The sequence below is a fragment of the Lolium rigidum genome, chromosome 3 (assembly GCF_022539505.1).
Source record: "Lolium rigidum isolate FL_2022 chromosome 3, APGP_CSIRO_Lrig_0.1, whole genome shotgun sequence".
NCBI lineage: Eukaryota > Viridiplantae > Streptophyta > Magnoliopsida > Poales > Poaceae > Lolium > Lolium rigidum.
In genome coordinates, this window is record NC_061510.1 from 338,607,820 (window position 1) to 338,629,658 (window position 21,839).

Sequence of the window (21,839 nt, forward strand, 5' to 3'; positions counted from 1 at the left end):
GATAATCAACTTAACATAATATTCTATATTCATCGGATCTCACCAAACACAACATGTAGCATTACAAATAGATGATCTTGATCATGTTAGGCAGCTCACAAGATCTATAACAATGAAAGCACAAGCGGAGAAGACAACCATCTAGCTACTGCTATGGACCCATAGTCCAAGGATGAACTACTCACGCATCAATCCGGAGGCGGGCATGATGATGTAGAGCCCCTCCGGTGATGATTCCCCTCTCCGGCAGGGTGCCGGAGGCGATCTCCTGAATCCCCGAGATGGGATTCGCGGCGGCGGCCTCTCAGTAATGTTTTCCGTATCGTGGCTCTCGGTACAGGGGGTTTCGCGACGGAGGCTTTAAGTAGGCGGAAGGGTAGGTCAAAGGGCGTCACGAGGGGCCCACACTACAGGTCGGCGCGGCCTGGGCCTGGGCCGCGCCGCCCTGGTGTGTGGCCACCTCGTGGCCCCACTTCGTCTCCTCTTCGGTCTTCTGGAAGCTTCGTGCAAAAATAGGACCCTGGGCGTTGATTTCGTCCAATTCCGAGAATATTTCCTTACTAGGATTTCGAAACCAAAAACAGCGGAAAAACAGCAATCTGGCACTTCGGCATCTTGTTAATAGGTTAGTGCCGGAAAATATAAAATAACGTTGTAAAGTATGTGTAAAACACTCAAGTATTGTAATAAAAGTAGCATGGAACATAAGAAATTATAGATACGTTTGAGACGTATCAAGCATCCCCAAGCTTAGTTCCTACTCGTCCTCGAGTTGGTAAACGATAACACAAATAATTTCTGAAGTGACATGCTACCAACATAGTCTTGATCAACATTATTGTAAAGCATATGAGATGAATGGAGTGATCTGAACAAAAGATTGCTAACAAAGATAATGACTAAACAAATGAATCATATAGCAAAACTTTTCATGAATAGTACTTTCAAGACAAGTATCAATAAGACTTGCATAAGAGATAACTCATAAGCAATAAATTCAAAGTAGAATGAATTGAAGCAACACAAAGGATGATTAAGTTTCAGCGATTGCTTTCAACTTGTAACATGTATATCTCATGGATATTTGTCAACATAGAGTAATATAACAGGTGCAATAAGTAAACATGTAAGAATCAATGCACACAGTTAACACAAGTGTTTGCTTCTAAGATAGAAAGGAATGGGTAAACTGACTCAACAATAAAGTAAAAGATTGGCCCTTCACAGAGGGAAGCATTGATTACTATTTTTGTGCTAGAGCTTTTTGTTTTGAAAACATAGAAACAATTTTGTCAACGGTAGTAATAATTCATATGTGCTATGCATAATATTTCCTACAAGTTGCATGTCTCATGCATAGAGTACTAATAGTGCTCGCACCTTGTCCTACTTAGCTCGGAAACACGGATTCTCATCGCATAACATATGCTTCAACCAAGTGTCACAAAGGGGTACCTCTATGCCGCCTGTACAAAGGTCTAAGGAGAAAGCACACATTGGATTTCTCGCTTTTGATTATTCTCAACTTAGACATCCATACCGGGACAACATAGACAACAGATAATGGACTCCTCTTTTTCATGTTTAATCATTCAACAATAGTTAATATTCTCATAAGAGATTGAGGTTGTATGTCCAAACTGAAACTTCCACCATGATACATGGCTTTAGTTAATTAGCGGCCCAATGTTCTTCTCTAACATATGCATACTCAAACCATTTGATCATGAAATCCACTACTTCAGACAAGACGAACATGCATAGCATCTCACATGATATCCAACAAAGGTAAAGTTGATGGCGTCCCCGTAAAACATGGTTACCGCTCAACAAGCAACTTATAAGAATTAAGACACATAACTACATATTCATCACCACAATAGTTTTTAAGCTATTTATCCCATGAGCTATATATTGTAAAGGTAGAGGAATGAAATTTAAAGGTAGCACTCAAGTAATTTACTTTGGAATGGCAGGAAATACCACATAGTAGGTAGATATGGTGGACACAAATGGCATGGAGTTTGGCTCAAGGTGTTTGGATGCACGAGAAGCATTTCCTCTCAGTACAAAGTTTGGGCTAGCTGTTGGGGGGATGACCCCCGGTATGCCAAAGGTGTGCCATACCGGGTGGTCTTACCCTTCAAGATACCGGTTTAATGTTCATGCCGGGATAAGAAAATAGAGTTTTGGCTAAGTGAAGCTAAGCCGGTATCCCCAAGAGGGGTATACCGGAACCAGGAAGGAAAGATACCGGCGCACCAGTAGGAACAACGTGCCGGCTGACTGGTCAAAGATTCCGTCAGGAGCTAAAGGACAAGGATGAGCTAAGCAAAGTAGCTTTAAACGAAGACTAGAAGACAAGGAGGAGGATGACGGTCAAAGAAGCCGGAGGACGTCATCCTTCATGTTTAAAGAAGACCCCGGCGTTATCTGTGATTAAAGTAGCTTTATAAAGTATCTTTGTAAAGTAGTTTGTCTAGTCAAAGATCCCATTAGGGTTTCTTGTTCTGTAAGCCACCCTCTCCCCTATATAAGGAGAGGGGGCAGCCCTTTATACGGGCGCGATCCACAGTAGAGAGAACAACCTGTAATCTGTCTGGAGATCAATGAACATGGTGATCTAGAGCGAGTTCGTCCTTGTGTCTTTCTTCTTCTACCTCTGGCCTTGGCCAAGTTCTTGAGGAAAGCATCCGGAAGTTCGTCCATCTAGTCACAAACCCTCCCCCGAATCCTCTAGCGTCCATTCGGCCCCAAGATAAGCCATCCCATGGCATCTCGCTCGTTCACCACGACGACAGCTTGGCGCCCACCGTGGGGCATGAAGTGGCGCTTGCTGGAGTTCATATTCGGGCGGGCCTCCTCGACATCAACGGCGAGCGCACGGTGTCCGCGCTCGTGGAACGCATCTACAACATGGACTTCATCAACGATAATGCTGGCTGCTTCGCCAACGGCGGCAAGTTTCCACAGAACGGCCGCACCATCGAGTTCGGCAGCATCCGCATCTACCTCGCACCATCCCTGTGCGCCAGCGCCTCTCGCCGGTGCTGGTGGCGCCGGATCCGCCAAGATGGCTGTGTGCTGGTCGCGCCGCCGGCAGCGTGGAGGTCATGATGGCTGGTGCGGTCAACACCGGCAAGGGAGCTGTGGAGGAAGGATCTGAACGTGCGGCATCGACCCGCGCGGCAAAACCGCCGCTGGAGCGTGACGCTGGCGTCGCGGGAGCTTCATCAGCACCACCGGCAACACCTCTTCAAGCGGCGATGAACACGTTGGCCACGCCCATCGCGCAGAACATCGACCCGGCCAAGGCTCAGGAGGAGCTGGAAGCCACACGCAAGGCCCTGCTTACCGGCGGTGCCGACATCATCCGGGCGCAGCGCGAGCTGAACCTAACCCTACGTGAGTACAACGCTGCCCATGGCTTTGCTTCAGTTAGTGCTCATGCTGCTAGGATGCCGGAAAACCGGCTTAAGGCTCGCAATCTAGATCAGGATTTGCGCAAAGAAGTTCTTGCCGGCAAAAGTGCATCTGTATCTGTGAGCATCATAGAAAAGCCTAAGTACAGTAGTCCGGATAAAACTATAAAAGCCGCAAAAGCTGCAGTAGAGCTATGTGAATCTCTTTCCGGTGATGAGTTGGCAAAGCAGCAAGAGCGTGTAAAAGAGCTGTTGAAAACCATTGAGCAGCAAAATGCTGAGCAGCTGGCTAAGCTGAACGAGGCAGTGGCCTCAAAATCCGCGCGTTCAACAAAGAATGCCGGAAGCAAGTCTCAGGGGCAGGCATCGTCCCCTCACCCGGACAAAAGAAAGGAAAAGAACGCACGGCAGATGACTGTGTATGATCCAATTCTTGCCGGAAAACAAAAAGCCGGGCAACATGATGCCGGTAGAAAAAGCCAAGGGGCAGATCGAGGCTACGCCAAGGGAGGCTATGCCGGAAACAATCATGCCGGTAGATATGAAACCGGGCAAAATTATCGAGCCGCAAGAGTGGCGTACGTGGATGAAGAAATGCCACCACCAGGGTACCGGCAGGCAAGAGCCGCGGAACCGGAAGAGTACGATGAATCAGATTCTGAGGTGGAACGGACAAGAGTCCACCGGAACCCTTTGGGAGAACGCCTGGGGGAGAGATGTTTGCCAGACCGGGATGCGAGGCACAGGCTGGACAGAGTACATCTATCTGCGATAGTTGAATCTGAGGGACCTCCGGGCCCAAGGTGTTTTGGTCCACGCATCATGAGAGAAGAACCACCGGTACGCAATTTCCAACTGCCCCGGGACACAAGAACGTATGATGGTACGACCAAGCCGGAAGACTGGCTGACAGATTATGTCACGCACTGTTTATGTGGCTGGTGGTGGAGTAAACCGGCGCCGGGCGGTAAGAATCATACCGTCCTACCTTGTGGGTCCTGCGAGGATCCGGCTAAACAACTTGCCGGCAGGAAGTATTAACGGATGGTTGGACTTTGAGGAAGCGTTTGTGAACAACTTCAGCAAGTACCTACAAGAGGCCAAACCGGCCCCAAGCAGCTTGCCCCGTGCCAACAGCGTGCGGGAGAACCGGACCGGGATTATCTCACCCGGTGGAACTCAATGAGAAACACATGTGAAGGAGTGATTGAGGCACAAGCTATAGCTTGGTTCAGTCAAGGATGCCGGAGAGGATCGCCTTTGTGGCAAAGACTGCAGAGAAGCATGCCCACAACTCTAGCAGAGATGATACGTGTGGCAGACAGCTATGCATTGGGAGACCCAATGCAGCCGGCAGTGCAAGCTGAGCCGGAGCAGTCGAATCCGCATCAGCAGCAATACCGGGATAACCGGAACAACAAAAGGAGGGAAGATTTCCCGATCGAAAATATGCATCACAGCAAGTTGCTGCCGTGCAAGAAAATTCTGACGCCAGCGGCAGTCAGAGACAGAAAACCGGATCGCAGCCGTGGGCGGGTCCTAAGAAGCAGTGGGTAGAAAAGAAACCCTGGGGCCAGAAAAAGAACTGGCAGGAACCCGTGAAATACACCATGGAAGCCGCCATGGACCAACCTTGCCGGTGGCACACGCCGAACCCGGATCACCCGTCGAACCACTTGACAAAGGATTGTTCTTGGACCAAATTCTTGATGCAGAGGGGAGCGGTAAAAGATGCGCAGGCGCCAGGGGGCCCCATGCAGCAACAACAGCAATTGCCACCTCCACCACCACTCACTGGAGCAAACGCCTTACCGGTGCAGCCAAACAGGCAGCAGTACCAGCAGGTTAACCGGGTGGAGCAAAACAATGACCAACCACCGCCACCGGCACCTTTAGGCCGGAATGTTTATGAAGACCCACACTTGTGCATGGTTGTTTTTGTCACTGAGCCAATGGATAGGCAAAGCGTGCATCGCCGTTCCATGGAAGTGAACGCCGTGATGCCGGCAGTCCCAAAATACATGCTGTGGTCGGATCAGGAAATCACCTGGTCGTTCAAGGATCACCCCAAGGTCATGCCGAATCCGGGTGGATATGCTCTCATTGTGGACCCAATCATGAAGGGGCCGGAAACTCGAGTAAAATTCAGCAAGGTGCTGATAGACAATGGTAGCAGCATAAACATCATGTACAAGCACACCATGCGTACGCTTGGCATAACAGAAAACATGCTGCAGCCAACTCACACAACTTTCCATGGGATTGTTCCCGGTTTGTCTTGTGCCCCGATAGGAAAAGTTCGGGTGGATGTGTCGTTTGGAGGACGTGACAATTGTCGTGTTGAGAACCTTGAGTTCGAGGTGGTGGACTTAGATAGTCCCTACCATGCCTTGTTGGGGAGACCGGCATTGGCAGCTTTCATGGCGTCAACCCATACAGCCTACCTCAAGATGAAGATGCCGGCACCTCGTGGACCACTAACCGTGGTGGGAAACTACAAAGTCTCAATGGAAACAGCGTCTGCCGGATCGAACCTAGCGGAATCGCTGGTGATCGCGGAGGAGAAAAAGAGAATGCAAACTGCTGTTGCGCTGGCTCAGTCCTCAAAGTTGAGCTTAGCGGCAATGAGTGGAAGCTTGGACTCACCGACATTCAAGCCGTCAAATGAGACAAAGAACATTGTGCTGGATCCGGCTTACCCAGAGCGCACCGTCCGTATCGGTGCCGGCCTCGCCCAAGCATAGGAAAGCGCGCTCGTCGGCCTTCCTCCGTGAGAATCGGAACATCTTTGCCTGGTCTACTGATGACTTGGTAGGGGTTCCGAGGGAGCTGGCTGAGCACTCTCTCAATGTCCGGAAGGATGCTAAGCCGGTGCGGCAACCTTTGCGCCGGTTCGCTGAAGATAGGAGAAAGATCATTGGAGAAGAAGTAACAAAGCTGATGGTTGCCGGTTTCATCGTAGAGGTCACGCACACAGAGTGGCTGGCCAATCCGGTTTTGGTCGAAAAAAAAAAGATGAGAACCTGGAGGCAAAACTCGCAAAAATATGGCGCATGTGCATCGACTACACCAACCTCAACAAGGCTTGCCCAAGAGATCCTTTCCCTTTGCCCCGAATCGATCAAGTGATTGATTCTACTGCTGGGTGTGAGTTGTTGTCGTTCCTGGATGCGTATTCTGGCTTCCACCAAATCCCCCTGAAAAAAGAAGATCAAATAAAAACTGCGTTCATTACCCCGCACGGGGCTTATTGCTATGTTACTATGCCTTTTGGTTTGCGCAACGCTGGTGCAACGTACCAGCGCTGTATGCAAAAATGCTTGTTTGATCAAATCGGAAAAAATGTGCAAGTTTATGTGGATGATATCGTGATAAAAACTAAAGTAAAAGATACCTTAATCGATGACATCCGGCAAACATTTGATAACCTAAGGCGGTTCCGGATGAAACTCAATCCGGCAAAGTGCACCTTTGGTGTCCCTGCCGGCAAGCTGCTTGGTTTCCTTGTGTCAAGCCAGGGTATCGAGGTCAATCCAGTAAAAATCCGGGCGATAGAAAGAATGACTATCCCGAGAGAACTGAAAGATGTGCAAAAGTTCACCGGAAGCTTGGCATCGCTAAGCCGGTTCATAAGCAGGCTAGGAGAAAAGGCCTTGCCGCTTTATGCTTTGATGAGAAAATCGGATACTTTCGTCTGGACCACGCAGGCAGACGCAGCGTTTAAAGAATTGAAAAACATGCTCGTAACGGCCCCAATTTTGGCCTCACCCTTGGAAAGAGAACCTATGTTGCTTTATATAGCGGCAACGAACCGGGTGGTTAGTGTTGTGGTTGTGGTGGAAAGAGAAGAGGAAGGAAAAACGTCCGGAGGCCGGTATACTACCCGAGCGAGGTGCTCTCCTCATCAAAGCAAAACTACCCGCACTTTCAAAAAATGACTTATGGTGTGTTCATGGCCGCCACGAAACTCAAGCATTACTTTGAGGAACACCCCATGAAGGTGGTGAGTGAGGCACCCATCTCCGATATCATGGGCAACAAGGATGCCGGCGTCGGATTGCAAAATGGGCAATTCAGCTATCACCGTACGTACCGGTATATGAAAGAAGAGATGCCATAAAATCGCAAGCTTTAGCTGATTTCTTGGTCGATTGGGCGGAGATACAATACAAGCCGCCAGAACACAAGATAGAGTACTGGAAGATGCATTTTGACGGATCCAAGCTCAAGGAGGGCCTAGGTGCCGGTGTGGTACTCACCTCACCAAAGGGAGATCACCTCCGGTATGTTTTACAAGTGCACTTCAGGGCATCAAACAATGTCGCTGAATATGAGGCTCTAATACATGGGCTTAAGGTCGCAAAAGAGATCGGGGCACTCGTGATCATTTGCTATGGTGACTCAGATCTTGTAGTGCAACAGTGTTCCGGAGATTGGGACGCAAAAGATGCCAACATGGCCTCATACCGGTTCCATGTGCAAAAGATTGCCGGCTTCTTCGAGGGGTGTGAATTTCACCATGTGCCACGCGCAGAAAACGATGCCGCAGATACTTTGTCCAAGCTAGGTTCGTCCAGGCAAGAAATTCCTCCAGGAATAGCTCTGGCGCACTTGAGGGTTCCATCAATCAAACCAAGTCCGGAGTCGGAATCAATTTTTGTACCGGAATCACATGTGGTGCCAATGGAGATCGACGAAGGAAACCCGGGGACTGCACCGGTAAACTCGGGGACTGCGACGCCCATGCCGGAAGAGGCAATGCTTGTGGACAGCATGGACATAGACATGCCGGTGTTTGTGGTCAGAGAGACACCATCTTGGGTTAAACCTATTAAGGAATTCCTGATCAACGGCACCTTGCCGGTTGACGAAAATGAATCAAGAAGGATACGAGAGAAGGTCCAAAGCTTACACCATCATCAATGGCGAGGTGTACAAGAGAAGTGTTACCGGTGTCCTCCAAAGGTGTGTGGAGCCGGAAGAAGGAAGAGAAATGCTTGAGGAAATTCATCGAGGAGAATGCGGGCACCATGCCTCTTCGAGGGCTTTGGTAGCAAAGGTGTTCCGGCATGGGTTCTACTGGCCCACAGCCTTAGACAATGCTGAGGATTTGGTAAGGAAATGCAATGGCTGCCAGAGGTATGCTAAGCAAAACCATACCCCAGCATCCGGCTTAAAAACCATACCGTTAACTTGGCCTTTCGCTGTGTGGTGTTTGGACATGGTTGGACCGTTCAAAACCGCGAGGGGAAACATGACCCACATCTTAGTAATGGTGGATAAATTCACCAAGTGGCTGGAGGTGAAGCCTATCGCAAAATGTGATGGCCACACAGCAGTAAAATTCCTGAAAGATGTAATCCTGCGATATGGATACCCACACAGTATCATAACTGACAATGGCACGAACTTTGCCCAAGGAGAATTCAAGCGGTTCTGTGAAAGCAAAAACATCCGGCTGGATTTGTGCTCAGTGGCGCACCCGCAAGGCAATGGTCAAGTTGAAAGGACAAATGCTTTGGTACTTTCCGGTATCAAACCAAGACTCATTGATGCAATGGAAAAGTCGCCGGGATGTTGGATCGATGAGCTACCATCGCTGTCGTGGAGTCTAAGAACAACTCCGAACCGGTCTACCGGATACACACCATTCTTCATGGTTTATGGAGCAGAAGCGGTCATACCAACCGACATTCTCCATGATTCACCAAGGGTGCAGCTCTATACCGAAGAAGAGGTAAAAGAGGCTAGAGAAAATGATGTAGACTTTCTAGAAGAAGCAAGAGAGCTAGCTTTGGCAAGAACAGCCATTTACCAGCAGAACCTCCGACGCTATCATAGCCGGAAGGTAAACCCGAGGGTATTCCGAGAAGGAGACCTGGTTTTACGCCTGGTGCAGCGCACTGAAGGCAGGCACAAGCTGTCCCCTCCATGGGAAGGACCTTTCATTGTGAGCAAGGCTCTCCACAATGATGCATATTACTTAATTGATGCGCAGGAATGGAAAAAGGGGAAGGCGGACAGATCAGGAGACGAGACCAAACGTCCATGGAACGTAGCCTTGTTGCGTCCTTTCTACTCTTGAAGTTGTGGTGTAAGAAGTTCCTTTTTGTACCTTATATGCTATGAATAAAAAGATGTCGGAACCTCGAATAAATCTCGGGGACTTGCCTTATTAAATTGCATGAAACATGTCTTTTTTTCCGTTTACCGGTTGCTTATTGAACGTTTTTTCTTTCCGGTTTAGTAATGTGCTAAACCCTACCGGAGTCTGTGACTCTGCTGTTGTCCATAACTTGGCTTCATGGCAAGCAAGATAAACCGGTAGGGGATAAGCACATGAACTGTGGAGAGGGAAACCGGAAAAGAACAATCCGGAAAAATTTAACTAACCCCGGTCATACCGGTTTTTTGCAAAATTTCGAGTTATTTCTAAGTTCAAGAAAATGCTTATTTGGTGAAAGAACCTTGTGCTCATATGCCAAAGAACGCCCAGAGAAGGCAGGCAGAGTCAAGGCAAAAGAACCAAGTGTGCATCGAATTGGATGCAGAAACAATTTGGAAATCTTTGCAAGTGCAGGATAAAAGCAGAACCAAACGCAGAAACGCTAAGGCAAACGTAAGATAATTAGCTACCGGTATAACCTACCGGCACAAAATGTTGTAGGACAACCATCAGCGGACTTAAGTTTTACATCATAAGCCCCAGCATACCGGGGCAGAATTTAACCAAAGCATTGTTTTAAGCCACACAGGGCCATGGAGCATAACAGATAAATCTTAGGGAAGAGGATCAGGCAGCAGGAGCTTCAGGAGGAGCGTCGCCAGCACCAGCTTCGTCAAGAGGCTCCTCCTCGGCTTCATCTTCCTCCTCATCAAGATAATCTTGAACGCCGTGAGGTGGAGGGATGAAGGTGCGCATTTCGGCGTACTCCGCGATGCGGTACGCGCGATCCTGCCGCTTGGCGGTAAGGATCGGGTCCAGATCGGTTTCCGCGCCTTCGCGCACTCCGGTGAGGGCATCCAGGTCGAGCTCCGGGTACCAGGAGCAGGCGACGCGAAGGACAGAGTCTGCTCCAGCGCGGGCAGCAGAGCACTGCCATTCGCGGATCCTCCTGCCGGCGCCCTTGAGGCGATCACTGATCAGAGAGAAAGTGTCCGGCACCACCTCGCCAGGCCAGAGAGTCCTGTAGAGCTGGGAAGCTACATCAGGGATATCAGATAAGTTGCGGTCAATGGCGCGCATATGAGACACCCGCGCATTAAGCGCGACCAGGTGGTCGTTGGGCGTCCATGGCACGGCGAGACTCGCTTGGCTCTGGCTAGGGCGGCGCGCGTTAACCTTCTTGACAGCATAAGTCTGGGAGTCCGGGAAGAGGCCTGTGCAAAGAAGAGAAAAGGGTTAAGGAAAAGAATCCGGAAGGAAAAGAATCCGGAAGATAAAGAGACCGGAAGAAAAGATAGCGGAAAGAAAATGAGGTCGGGGAAAAATGGCTTATAGGCGATAATCAAAGAACTCACGGTGGGCAAGGGCGTCAGTTTGAAGGATCAGCTGATTGCATTCCTTGTGCTCCTCCTCCAGCCGCGCGGCCTTCTCCTCGGCAGCCTTCCGGGCCTTGGCCAGCTCCTCCAGCTCAGCTTGCAGCACCACGGTGGCGTTGCTAGCGTTCTCCAGAGCCTCGTTCATCTTGGCCGCTGCGTCAGCTTCAGCGGCTTCGAGGATCTTGGCATGGTCAAGACCCAGCTGGATAAGCTGGGACTTGAGCTCCTGGTAGCTGGTCTTCTGGGCGCTCAGCTCCTCCTGATGCTGCTTGATCAGCTGCTCCTTCTCCACTGCAACCCGGAAAGGAAAGTGTAAACAAGAAGGTGTTGGTAAAATTCAAAGTAAAGACAAGTTAGCGGAAGGAAAAAACAAAGTCGTACGTTGGGCGTTGGCGAGCTGCTCTTTGAGAGCATCAATGGAAGCCTCCGGGAGCACTGTCAAGAAGAAATTACAAGTGTTAGAAGCAAAAAAGGTTCCGGTAAGAAAGATGCCGGCAGAACAAAAGTGTACCTTGGCACTTGTCGTGTGCCTCCACAAGCTCCCGATGCTTGATACGTCTCCAACGTATCGATAATTTCTTATGTTCCATGCTACTTTATTGATGATATCTACATGTTTTATGCACACTTTATGTCGTATTTACGCATTTTCTGGAACTAACCTATTAACAAGATGCCAAAGTGCCAGTTCCTGTTTTCTGTTGTTTTTGGTTTCAGAAATCCTAGTAAAGAAATATTCTCGGAATTGGACGAAATCACCTCCCGTGTTCCTATTTTGCCCGGAAGCATCCGGAACACCCGAGAGCCGCCAGAGGGGGCCCCGTGGGCCCCAGATGACATGGTGGCGCGGCCAGGGCTGGGCCCGCGCCACCCTATGGTGTGGGCGCCCCTTCGACCCTCCTGCGCCGCCTCTTCGCCTATTTAAAGCCCCTGCATCGAAAACCCTTACAGGAGAGAGCCACGATACGCGAAACCTTCCAGAGCCGCCACCATCGCGAAGCCAAGATCTGGGGGACAGGAGTCTCTGTTCCGGCACGCTGCCGGAGCGGGGAAGTGCACCCGGAAGGCTTCTCCATCGACACCGCTGCCATCTCCACCGCCATCTTCATCAACGCTGCTGCTCCCATGAGGAGGGAGTAGTTCTCCATCGAGGCTCGGGGCTGTACCGGTAGCTATGTGGTTAATCTCTCTCCTATGTACTTCAATACAATGATCTCATGAGCTGCTTTACATGATTGAGATCCATATGATGAGCTTTGTATCGCTACTAGTTGTGTGCTACTCATGTGATGTTATTAAAGTAGTCTATTCCTCCTGCATGGTGTAAAGGTGATTAGTGTGTGCACCGTGTGGTTCTTGTCGTATGCTATGATCACGATCTCTTGTAGATTGTGGAGTTAATTATCATTATGATAGTATTGATGTGATCTATTCCTCCTTCATAGTGTAATGTGGACGAGTGCGTGCGCTATGTTAGTTCTTGGTTTATTTTGCAATGATCTATTATGCTCTAAGGTTACTTAAACATGAATATCGAATGTTGTGGAGCTTGTTAACTCCGGCATTGAGGGTTCGTGTAATCCTACGCAACGAATGATGTTCATTATCAAACAAGAGTGTATGTAGCACATATGAGAAAGAGTTATTTATTATGCGATCAATGTTGAGAGTGTCCACTAGTGAAAGTATAATCCCTAGGCCTTGTTCCTAAATACTGTTATCGCTGCTTGTTTACTGTTCTACTGCATGTTTACTTCCCGCAATATTACTACCATCAACTACACGCCAGCAAGCACTTTTCTGGCGCCGTACTACTGCTCATACTTATTCATACCACCTGTATTTCACTATCTCTTCGCCGAACTAGTGCACCTATTAGGTGTGTTGGGGACACAAGAGACTTCTTGCTTTGTGGTTGCAGGGTTGCATGAGAGGGATATCTTTGACCTCTTCCTCCCCGAGTTCGATAAACCTTGGGTAATCCACTTAAGGGAAACTTGCTGCTGTTCTACAAACCTCTGCTCTTGGAGGCCCAACACTGTCTACAAGAATAGAAGCACCCGTAGACATCAAGCACTTTTCTCGGCGCCGATGCCGGGAGGAAGGTAAACGGCACTCACACATTGGCAAGCCCGGCAACTAAGCACTTTTCCTCCTCGTCAACTACGCGCCAAGCACTTTTCGGCGCCGTTGCCGGGAGGAAAGGTAAAAGGCATTCATACTCCGGTTCCGTGTAACAGACTTTTACGGCGCCATTGTGTGTGTGCTCGAAGCTATTTCCTTTAGACTCGCAATTGCGACATTTGGTTTCTTGTTTACACTAGTTAGGCATAATGGAAAACAACAAAAATATGAGAGATCTTTATGAACTTTATCTCGAATTAGGACATGGATGTGTTTGAAGAAAGAATTAAGAAACCCATGGAACTTTATATGCATGCTAATGGGAATGTTATTACTATGAATGCTTTGAACACCATTGTTGCTAATGCTATGGAAAATTCTAAGCTTGGGGAAGCTGGCTTTGATGAGCATGATATTTTTAGTCCCCCAAGCATTGAGGAGAAAATTTACTTTGATGATACTTTGCCTCCTATTTATGATGATTATAATGATAGTAGTCTTTTGTTACCACCTGTTATGGAGGATAAATTTGATTATGATTACAATATACCTCCTATATATGATAGCTACTTTGTTGAATTTGCTCCCACTACAACTAATAAAACTGATTATGCTTATGTTGGGAGTAGTAATAATTTTATGCATGAGACTCATGATAAGAATGCTTTATGTGATAGTTATATTGTTGAGTTTGCTCATGATGCTACTGAAAGTTATTATGAGAGAGGAAAATATGGTTGTAAAAATTTTCATGTTACTAAAACACCTCTCTATGTGCTGAAATTTTTTAAGCTACACTTGTTTTATCTTCCTATGCTTGTTACTTTGCTCTTCATGAACTTGTTTATTTACAAGATTCCTATGCATAGGAAGCATGTTAGACTTAAATGTGTTTTGAATTTGCCGCTTGCTGCTCTCTTTTGCTTCAAATACTATTTTCTGCGAGTGCATCATTAAAACTGCTGAGCCCATCTTAATGGCTATAAAGAAAGAACTTCTTGGGAGATAACCCATGTGTTTTTTTTACTACAGCAATTTTTGTTTTGTTGAGTCTTGGAAGTTGTTTACTACTGTAGCAACCTCTCCTTATCATGTTTTTGTGCCAAGTAAAGTTTCTATGCTAAAGTTGATGTTATATTTGGGATCGCTGCGCAGAAACAGCATTGCTGTCTGTCACGAATCTGGGCACAGTTCTCTGTAGAAAATTCGAAAAAATCTGCCAATTTACGAGCGTGATCCTCAGATATGTACGCAACTTTCATTAGTTTTGAGTTTTTCCATTTGAGCAAGTCTGGTGCCAGCTTTAAATTCGTCTTTACGGACTGTTCTGTTTTTGACAGATTCTGCCTTTTATTTCGCATTGCCTCTTTTGCTATGTTGGATTCATTTCTTTGATCCATTAATATCCAGTAGCTTTATGCAATGTCCAGAAGTGAAAAGAATGTTTGTGTCACCTCTGAACATGTGAATTTTTGATTATGCACTAACCCTCTAATGAGTTTGCTTGAAGTTTGGTGTGAAGGAAGTTTTCAAGGGTCAAGAGAGGAGGATGATATACTACGATCAAGAAGAATGAAAAGTCTAAGCTTGGGGATGCCCCGGTGGTTCATCCCTGCATATTTCAAGAAGACTCAAGCATCTAAGCTTGGGGATGCCCAAGGCATCCCCTTCTTCATCGACAAAGTATCAGGTTCCTTCTCTTGAAACTATATTTTTATTCGGTCACATCTTATGTACTTTACTTGGAGCGTCTGTGTGTGCTTTTATTTTAGTTTTGTTATTTTCATTCTCTGAATAAGTTCATCCTTGTGTGGGAGAGAGACACGCTCCGCTGGTTCGTATGAACACATGTGTTCTTAGCTCATAATATTCATGGCGAAGTTTCCACTTCGTTAAATTGTTATATGGTTGGAATTGGAAAATGCTACATGTAGTAATTGGTAAAATATCTTGGATAATGTGATACTTGGCAATTGTTGTGCTCATGTTTAAGCTCTTGCATCATATACTTTGCACCCATTAATGAAGAAATACATAGAGCTTGCTAAAATTTGGTTTGCATATTTGCTTTCTCTAAGGTCTAGATAATTTCTAGTATTGAGTTTTGAACAACAAGGAGGACGGTGTAGAGTTTTATAATGTTTACAATATGTCTTTTATGTGAGTTTTGCTGTACCGGTTCATCCTTGAGTTTGCTTCAAATAACCTTGCTAGCCTAAACCTTGTGTCGAGAGGGAATACTTCTCATGCATCCAAAATCCTTGAGCCAACTACTATGCCATTTGTGTCCACCATATCTACCTACTACATGGTATTTCTCCGCCATTCCAAAGTAAATTGCTTGAGTGCTACCTTTAAAATTCCATCATTCACCTTTGCAATATATAGCTCATGGGACAAAATAGCCTTAAAAACTATCGTAGTATTGAATATGTACTTATGCACTTTATCTTTTATTAAGTTGCTTGTTGTGCGATAACCATGCTTCGGGGAACGCCATCAACTATTGTTGAATATCATGTGAGTTGCTATGCATGTCCGTCTTGTCTGAAGGATCTATCATTTTAGTGGTTGGAGCATGCAAAATTGTTAGAGAAGAACATTGGGCCGCTAACTAAAGCCATGAATCATGGTTGAAGTTTCAGTTTTGGACATATATCCTCAATCTCATATGAGAATAATAATTGTTGCTACATGCTTATGCATTTAAGAGGAGTCCATTATCTGTTGTCCATGTTGTCCCGGTATGGATGTCTAAGTTGAGAATAATCAAAAGCGAGAAATCCAAAATGCGAGCATTCTCCTTAGACCTTTGTACGAGCGGCATGGAGGTACCCCTTTGTGACACTTGGTTGAAACATGGCATGCAAAGATCCGGTAGTCCAAGCTAAGTAGGACGAGGTGCGGACACTATTAGTATACTATGCATGAGGCTTGCAACTTGTAAGATATAATTTACATAACTCATATGCTTTATTACTACCGTTGACAAAATTGTTTCATGTTTTCAAAATAAAAGCTCTAGCACAAATACAGCAATCGATGCTTTCCTCTTTGAAGGACCATTCTTTTACTTTTATTGTTGAGTCGGTTTACCTATCTCCCTCCACCTTAAGAAGCAAACACTTGTGTGAACTCGTGCATTGATCCTTACATACTTGCTTATTGCATTTGTTATATTACTCTATGTTGACAATTATCCATGAGATATACATGTTACAAGTTGAAAGCAACCGCTGAAACTTAATCTTCCATTGTGTTGCTTCAATACCTCTACTTTGAATTATTGCTTTATGAGTTAACTCTTATGCAAGACTTATTGATGCTTGTCTTGAAGTACTATTCATGAAAAGTCTTTGCTTTATGATTCACTTGTTTACTCATGTCATTACCATTGTTTTGATCGCTGCATTCATTACATATGTTTACAAATAGTATGATCAAGATTATGATGGCATGTCACTTAAGAAATTATCTTTGTTATCGTTTTACTCGCTCGGGACGAGCAGAACTAAGCTTGGGGATGCTGATACGTCTCCAACGTATCGATAATTTCTTATGTTCCATGCTACTTTATTGATGATATCTACATGTTTTATGCACACTTTATGTCGTATTTACGCATTTTCTGGAACTAACCTATTAACAAGATGCCAAAGTGCCAGTTCCTGTTTTCTGTTGTTTTTGGTTTCAGAAATCCTAGTAAAGAAATATTCTCGGAATTGGACGAAATCACCTCCCAGGTTCCTATTTTGCCCGGAAGCATCCAGAACACCCGAGAGCCGCCAGAGGGGGGCCCTGTGGGCCCCAGATGACATGGTGGCGCGGCCAGGGCTGGGCCCGCGCCACCCTATGGTGTGGGCGCCCCTTCGACCCTCCTGCGCCGCCTCTTCGCCTATTTAAAGCCCCTGCATCGAAAACCCTTACGGGAGAGAGCCACGATACGCGAAACCTTCCGGAGCCGCCACCATCGCGAAGCCAAGATCCGGGGGACAGGAGTCTCCGTTCCGGCACGCTGCCGGAGCGGGGAAGTGCCCCGGAAGGCTTCTCCATCGACACCGCTGCCATCTCCACCGCCATCTTCATCAACGCTGCTGCTCCCATGAGGAGGGAGTAGTTCTCCATCGAGGCTCGGGGCTGTACCGGTAGCTATGTGGTTAATCTCTCTCCTATGTACTTCAATACAATGATCTCATGAGCTGCTTTACATGATTGAGATCCATATGATGAGCTTTGTATCGCTACTAGTTGTGTGCTACTCATGTGATGTTATTAAAGTAGTCTATTCCTCCCGCATGGTGTAAAGGTGATTAGTGTGTGCACCGTGTGGTTCTTGTCGTATGCTATGATCACGATCTCTTGTAGATTGTGGAGTTAATTATCATTATGATAGTATTGATGTGATCTATTCCTCCTTCATAGTGTAATGTGGACAGTGCGTGCGCTATGTTAGTTCTTGGTTTATTTTGCAATGATCTATTATGCTCTAAGGTTACTTAAACATGAATATCGAATGTTGTGGAGCTTGTTAACTCCGGCATTGAGGGTTCGTGTAATCCTACGCAACGAATGATGTTCATTATCAAACAAGAGTGTATGTAGCACATATGAGAAAGAGTTATTTATTATGCGATCAATGTTGAGAGTGTCCACTAGTGAAAGTATAATCCCTAGGCCTTGTTCCTAAATACTGTTATCGCTGCTTGTTTACTGTTCTACTGCATGTTTACTTCCCGCAATATTACTACCATCAACTACACGCCAGCAAGCACTTTTCTGGCGCCGTACTACTGCTCATACTTATTCATACCACCTGTATTTCACTATCTCTTCGCCGAACTAGTGCACCTATTAGGTGTGTTGGGGACACAAGAGACTTCTTGCTTTGTGGTTGCAGGGTTGCATGAGAGGGATATCTTTGACCTCTTCCTCCCTGAGTTCGATAAACCTTGGGTAATCCACTTAAGGGAAACTTGCTGCTGTTCTACAAACCTCTGCTCTTGGAGGCCCAACACTGTCTACAAGAATAGAAGCACCCGTAGACATCAATGCTCCCATAAGAGCTCCTCAAAGAGGGTCTTCCGAGCGTCAGCCGTGAGCTGTTCAAAGCAAAAAAGATCAGTAAAGTTTCGCGCTAAGAACAGAGTTCTTAACCCGAAGCTCGGGGACTGGCAGTGCCGGTTTCGCGCTAAGTTTTTAAAAAAGTTCAAGTTTTGTCCTGAAAGCTATGCTCTCACCACAAAACTCGGGGACTGGCAGTGCCGGTTTCGCGCGTCCTAAGGTAAGTTTCGCGCTAAGAACAGAGTTCTTAACCCGAAGCTCGGGGACTGGCAGTGCCGGTTTCGCGCTAAGTTTTTGAAAGTTAAAGTTTTGTCCTGAAAGCTACGCTCTCACCACAAAACTCGGGGACTGGGAAGATAGACAGGAGAGAAACCGGCATAAAACTAAAAGATAGAACAAACCCGGAAAAGAAGGAAACCGGTAACAATTGAGGAAAGTTAGTAAAGCGTACCATCAGATTGTTCGTGGCGTCGTACCACGCACTGTCCAGCTCTTTCACGGCGCAGCGAAGCCGCGTGAAGTGCTCCTCGGAAGACCGGTTCCCAATTGGATCAGGTGCCGGCAACCTGTCCTTGCCCAAGCCGCGGGTCGCCGGAGTTATGTCCGCGGCGTTCCACTTCTGGGCGTAGGGCAGAAGGTGCCCCAGATCCTGGCCTCGGCGCTTAAAGTCAGTAATGCGGCCAAGAAGACCGGTAGCCTTGGTGACAGTGTTCTGGGCGGCCTTGGAGACATGTAGCACCAGGGGCTGCTGGCCGGCAGAAGAGGCGCTGGGAGCCGTCGCCTTCCCCTTGATAAGCTTGGAGGTCCTGGGCGGTGGCGCGGCAGAAGCGGCCCCGGAAGGCTGAGCGCCAGGAGCACTTGGCGGCGGCATAAGGATGGTCCGTGGAGAAGGGGGAGCGGTAGGCGCACCACCCGGGTTGGAACCTTCCGGCGCGGAAGACTCCGGCGCGGAAGTTGTCTTTTTCTCAAGGACAGGAGGAGCTGGAGGCTCCGCCTGCCCGGCAACATTTTCTTCTCCGGCACCGATGTTGCTGGTGCCGGTGTCTTGGTTCTCTGGGAAGAAGGAAAGATCCTCCTCCGTGCGGTGATCTGATGATGAAGGGGCCGCACGCCCCGAACTTGTTTTGCCCCCCGAAAGGGAGGCAGAGGTGTTACCGGCACCAGGTGGTGCCGGGCTTGAGTGAGGAGGAGTCGAGGTCCTTGCGGAACCCTCAGATTCTGACGGCCTTGGGCCAAGCTTGAGCGCAGGGCTAAGAAAAAGAAAGAGAGATGGTTGGAAGAAAGCAACCGGAAAAAGGACTTGGCAAAAAAGAGGCAAGCCAGGAAATGAGAAACTTACCCGGAAGCGGTTGGCATCTGCTTGCGCCCGTAGCGGCGCACGCCCACCTTCTTCTCCCCCAAGGGCTCAGTCCGGAAGCGCTTGGAGGGAGGGGCCTCGCTGGAGCCATCGTCGGCTGACGGCCGTTTGTTCTTTTGGCCCTGGGCCATGAGCTTGTCCACAAACTCATGGCCGGCCTCGGCGCGCAGGGGCGGCACGTGCTCATGGATCTATGAATTGAACAAGGCTAAGAAACAACTCGGAGGAAAATGATAACGGAAAGTAAGAGAAACCGGAAAAGAAGATACCTCAAGCATAACCAGGTCATCAGAGGACCCGGTTGGCTTTGGCGGAGACCGGCCCAGGCGAGATGCCGGGGTCTTGCCCATCTTCAGATCCTTCCAGAAAATGTAAGGGTCTGGGTCGAAGGAGTCAAGGGCGCGTTTCCGGCAAGCTCCTCGCCGCTCTGCTTCAATGAGGGGGAAGCGGTCCTTGGCCTGAAGCATGAAAAAGAAAATAAGCGAAAGCAAAAGGTTACCGGCAAGGAACAACCCCAATCGCATAGTCCCTTACTTCTTGGGTCGGAGGGTTAGTAGTGCTGAAGGGAAGGAGGCCCCATTTCCAGTTAAAAGGCATAGCAGTTTGGCAAATCTGCCTAGCCTTGAGAACAACATCCTTCTTGCTAAGGGGAAGGCCTGTGATCTTGGTAGGATCGCCAGGGCCATACATCTCGCTCATCCTGTGCTCACGACGCTTCAGAGGAAGTACCCGGCGCGAGATAAAAGTGCGGACGATATCATCGGAGCAGATGCCGGTGTCCTTCATCTTCTGTTTCATGAAGCGTATAATCCGGTTGGTCTCGTTGTGAGCCTCCTTCGGATTATAGCTCCAGTTGGTCTTTGCGGGCGGCGCCGGATCAAAAGGAGGCAGACAGATGAGATCTGCGCGGCCGTTGTTCTTCACGTAAAAGAATGTTCCTTGCCAACACCGGCAAGACTCCAGGCCGGAGAACTTAAAAAAGGGGCTCCCTTGACGGGAGCTGATGATGCAAGACCCGCATTGAACGGGGGGTTTGGGTGCAGGAATGTCTACGCCCTGAACGGAGTTAATCCGAAGAGCAAAGAAGCGGGCAAACGTCTCACGAGTGGGACGAATGCCGATGAAGGCCTCCATGAAGGTGGTGTAGCAAGAAAGATAAAAGATGGAATTGCCAGGAAGATGGTGAGGTTGGAGCTTGTAGAAATATAGAAGATCAAGGAAAAAAGAGGAAGGAGGAAGGCCAAAGCCGCGCTCAAAGTGAGCAAGAAAAACAACGCGTTCGCCGTCCCGAGGTTCCGGTATTATCTCATCATCAGGAATCCGGCAGGTGACTCCATCCGGAATCCTACGGGACCGGTATAACCAGTCGATCTCATACTTGGTAACATTGGAGCCCATCCAGGCTCCTCGGGTGATTGGGGAAGGCTCTTCGCCAGATGATTGGCTAGAGCTACTTGAAGCTTCACCGGAGCTACCAGCTTTAAGATGGCTGCCGGATGCTTGGCTAGAGCTACCGGGTTCTAGGTGGCTACCGGCATCTTGGTTGCTACCGGCGTCTTGATGGCTACCGGAACCTTGCTGGCTACCGGAGTCCTGCTGACTGCCGGAATCTGTTCTTATCGAATCTGAAGATGTAGATTCGCCGGAAGATTGTTTGCTACGACTAGCGGAAGAGGAAGAGGAAGATGCGGAGGAAGATTCCTCGTCAGACATTGGATGGGAGGCAAGGAAACAGAAATCCCACACTTGACCCCCACGTGAAGATCTACGAGTAAGAGAAAAACCAAGGAAAAAGGAAGAAATAAGAACACCGTAGACCCCAGATCTGAAAAGCCAGCAAATGGCAAACAAAGCAAGATTAGAACTGACCTTGAGTGTCGCAGTTGATGAGGAAGACCTTCTCCGGCGAAAGAGCAGGCCTGCGGTCGCCGGTGAGCTCTGCCGACGGCGAGGCGGTGAAGGTCAAGAAGAAGCGAGAATGCAGCGAGCTTGAAGAAGACGCTGCAGAAGCCTGATGTCTACGGGTGCTTCTATTCTTGTAGACAGTGTTGGGCCTCCAAGTGCAGAGGTTTGTAGAACAGCAGCAAGTTTCCCTTAAGTGGATCACCCAAGGTTTATCGAACTCAGGGAGGAAGAGGTCAAAGATATCCCTCTCAAGCAACCCCGTAATCACAAAGCAAGAAGTCTCTTGTGTCCCCAACACACCAAATACACTTGTCGGGTGTATAGGTGCACTAGTTCGGCGAAGAGATAGTGAAATACAAGTAATATGGATGTATATGAGTGGTAATAGCAATCTGAATAAAATATGGCAGCGAGTAAACATGCAGCAA

At 47.8% G+C, this 21,839-nt stretch overlaps 1 protein-coding gene across 1 annotated transcript in view; it reads right to left on the reverse strand.

The window, feature by feature from the left end:
• LOC124697118 (protein DMP5-like) overlaps nucleotides 1–21,839 on the reverse strand; it is a 70,224-nt gene that overhangs the window by 25,942 nt on the left and 22,443 nt on the right. Inside the window, exons 2-3 of the mRNA XM_047229754.1 lie at nucleotides 11,346–11,399; nucleotides 10,563–10,802 (exon numbers count right to left, since the gene is read on the reverse strand). Coding sequence (XP_047085710.1) covers nucleotides 10,563–10,802; nucleotides 11,346–11,399 — 294 coding nt within the window. The remainder of the gene's footprint in view (nucleotides 1–10,562; nucleotides 10,803–11,345; nucleotides 11,400–21,839) is intronic.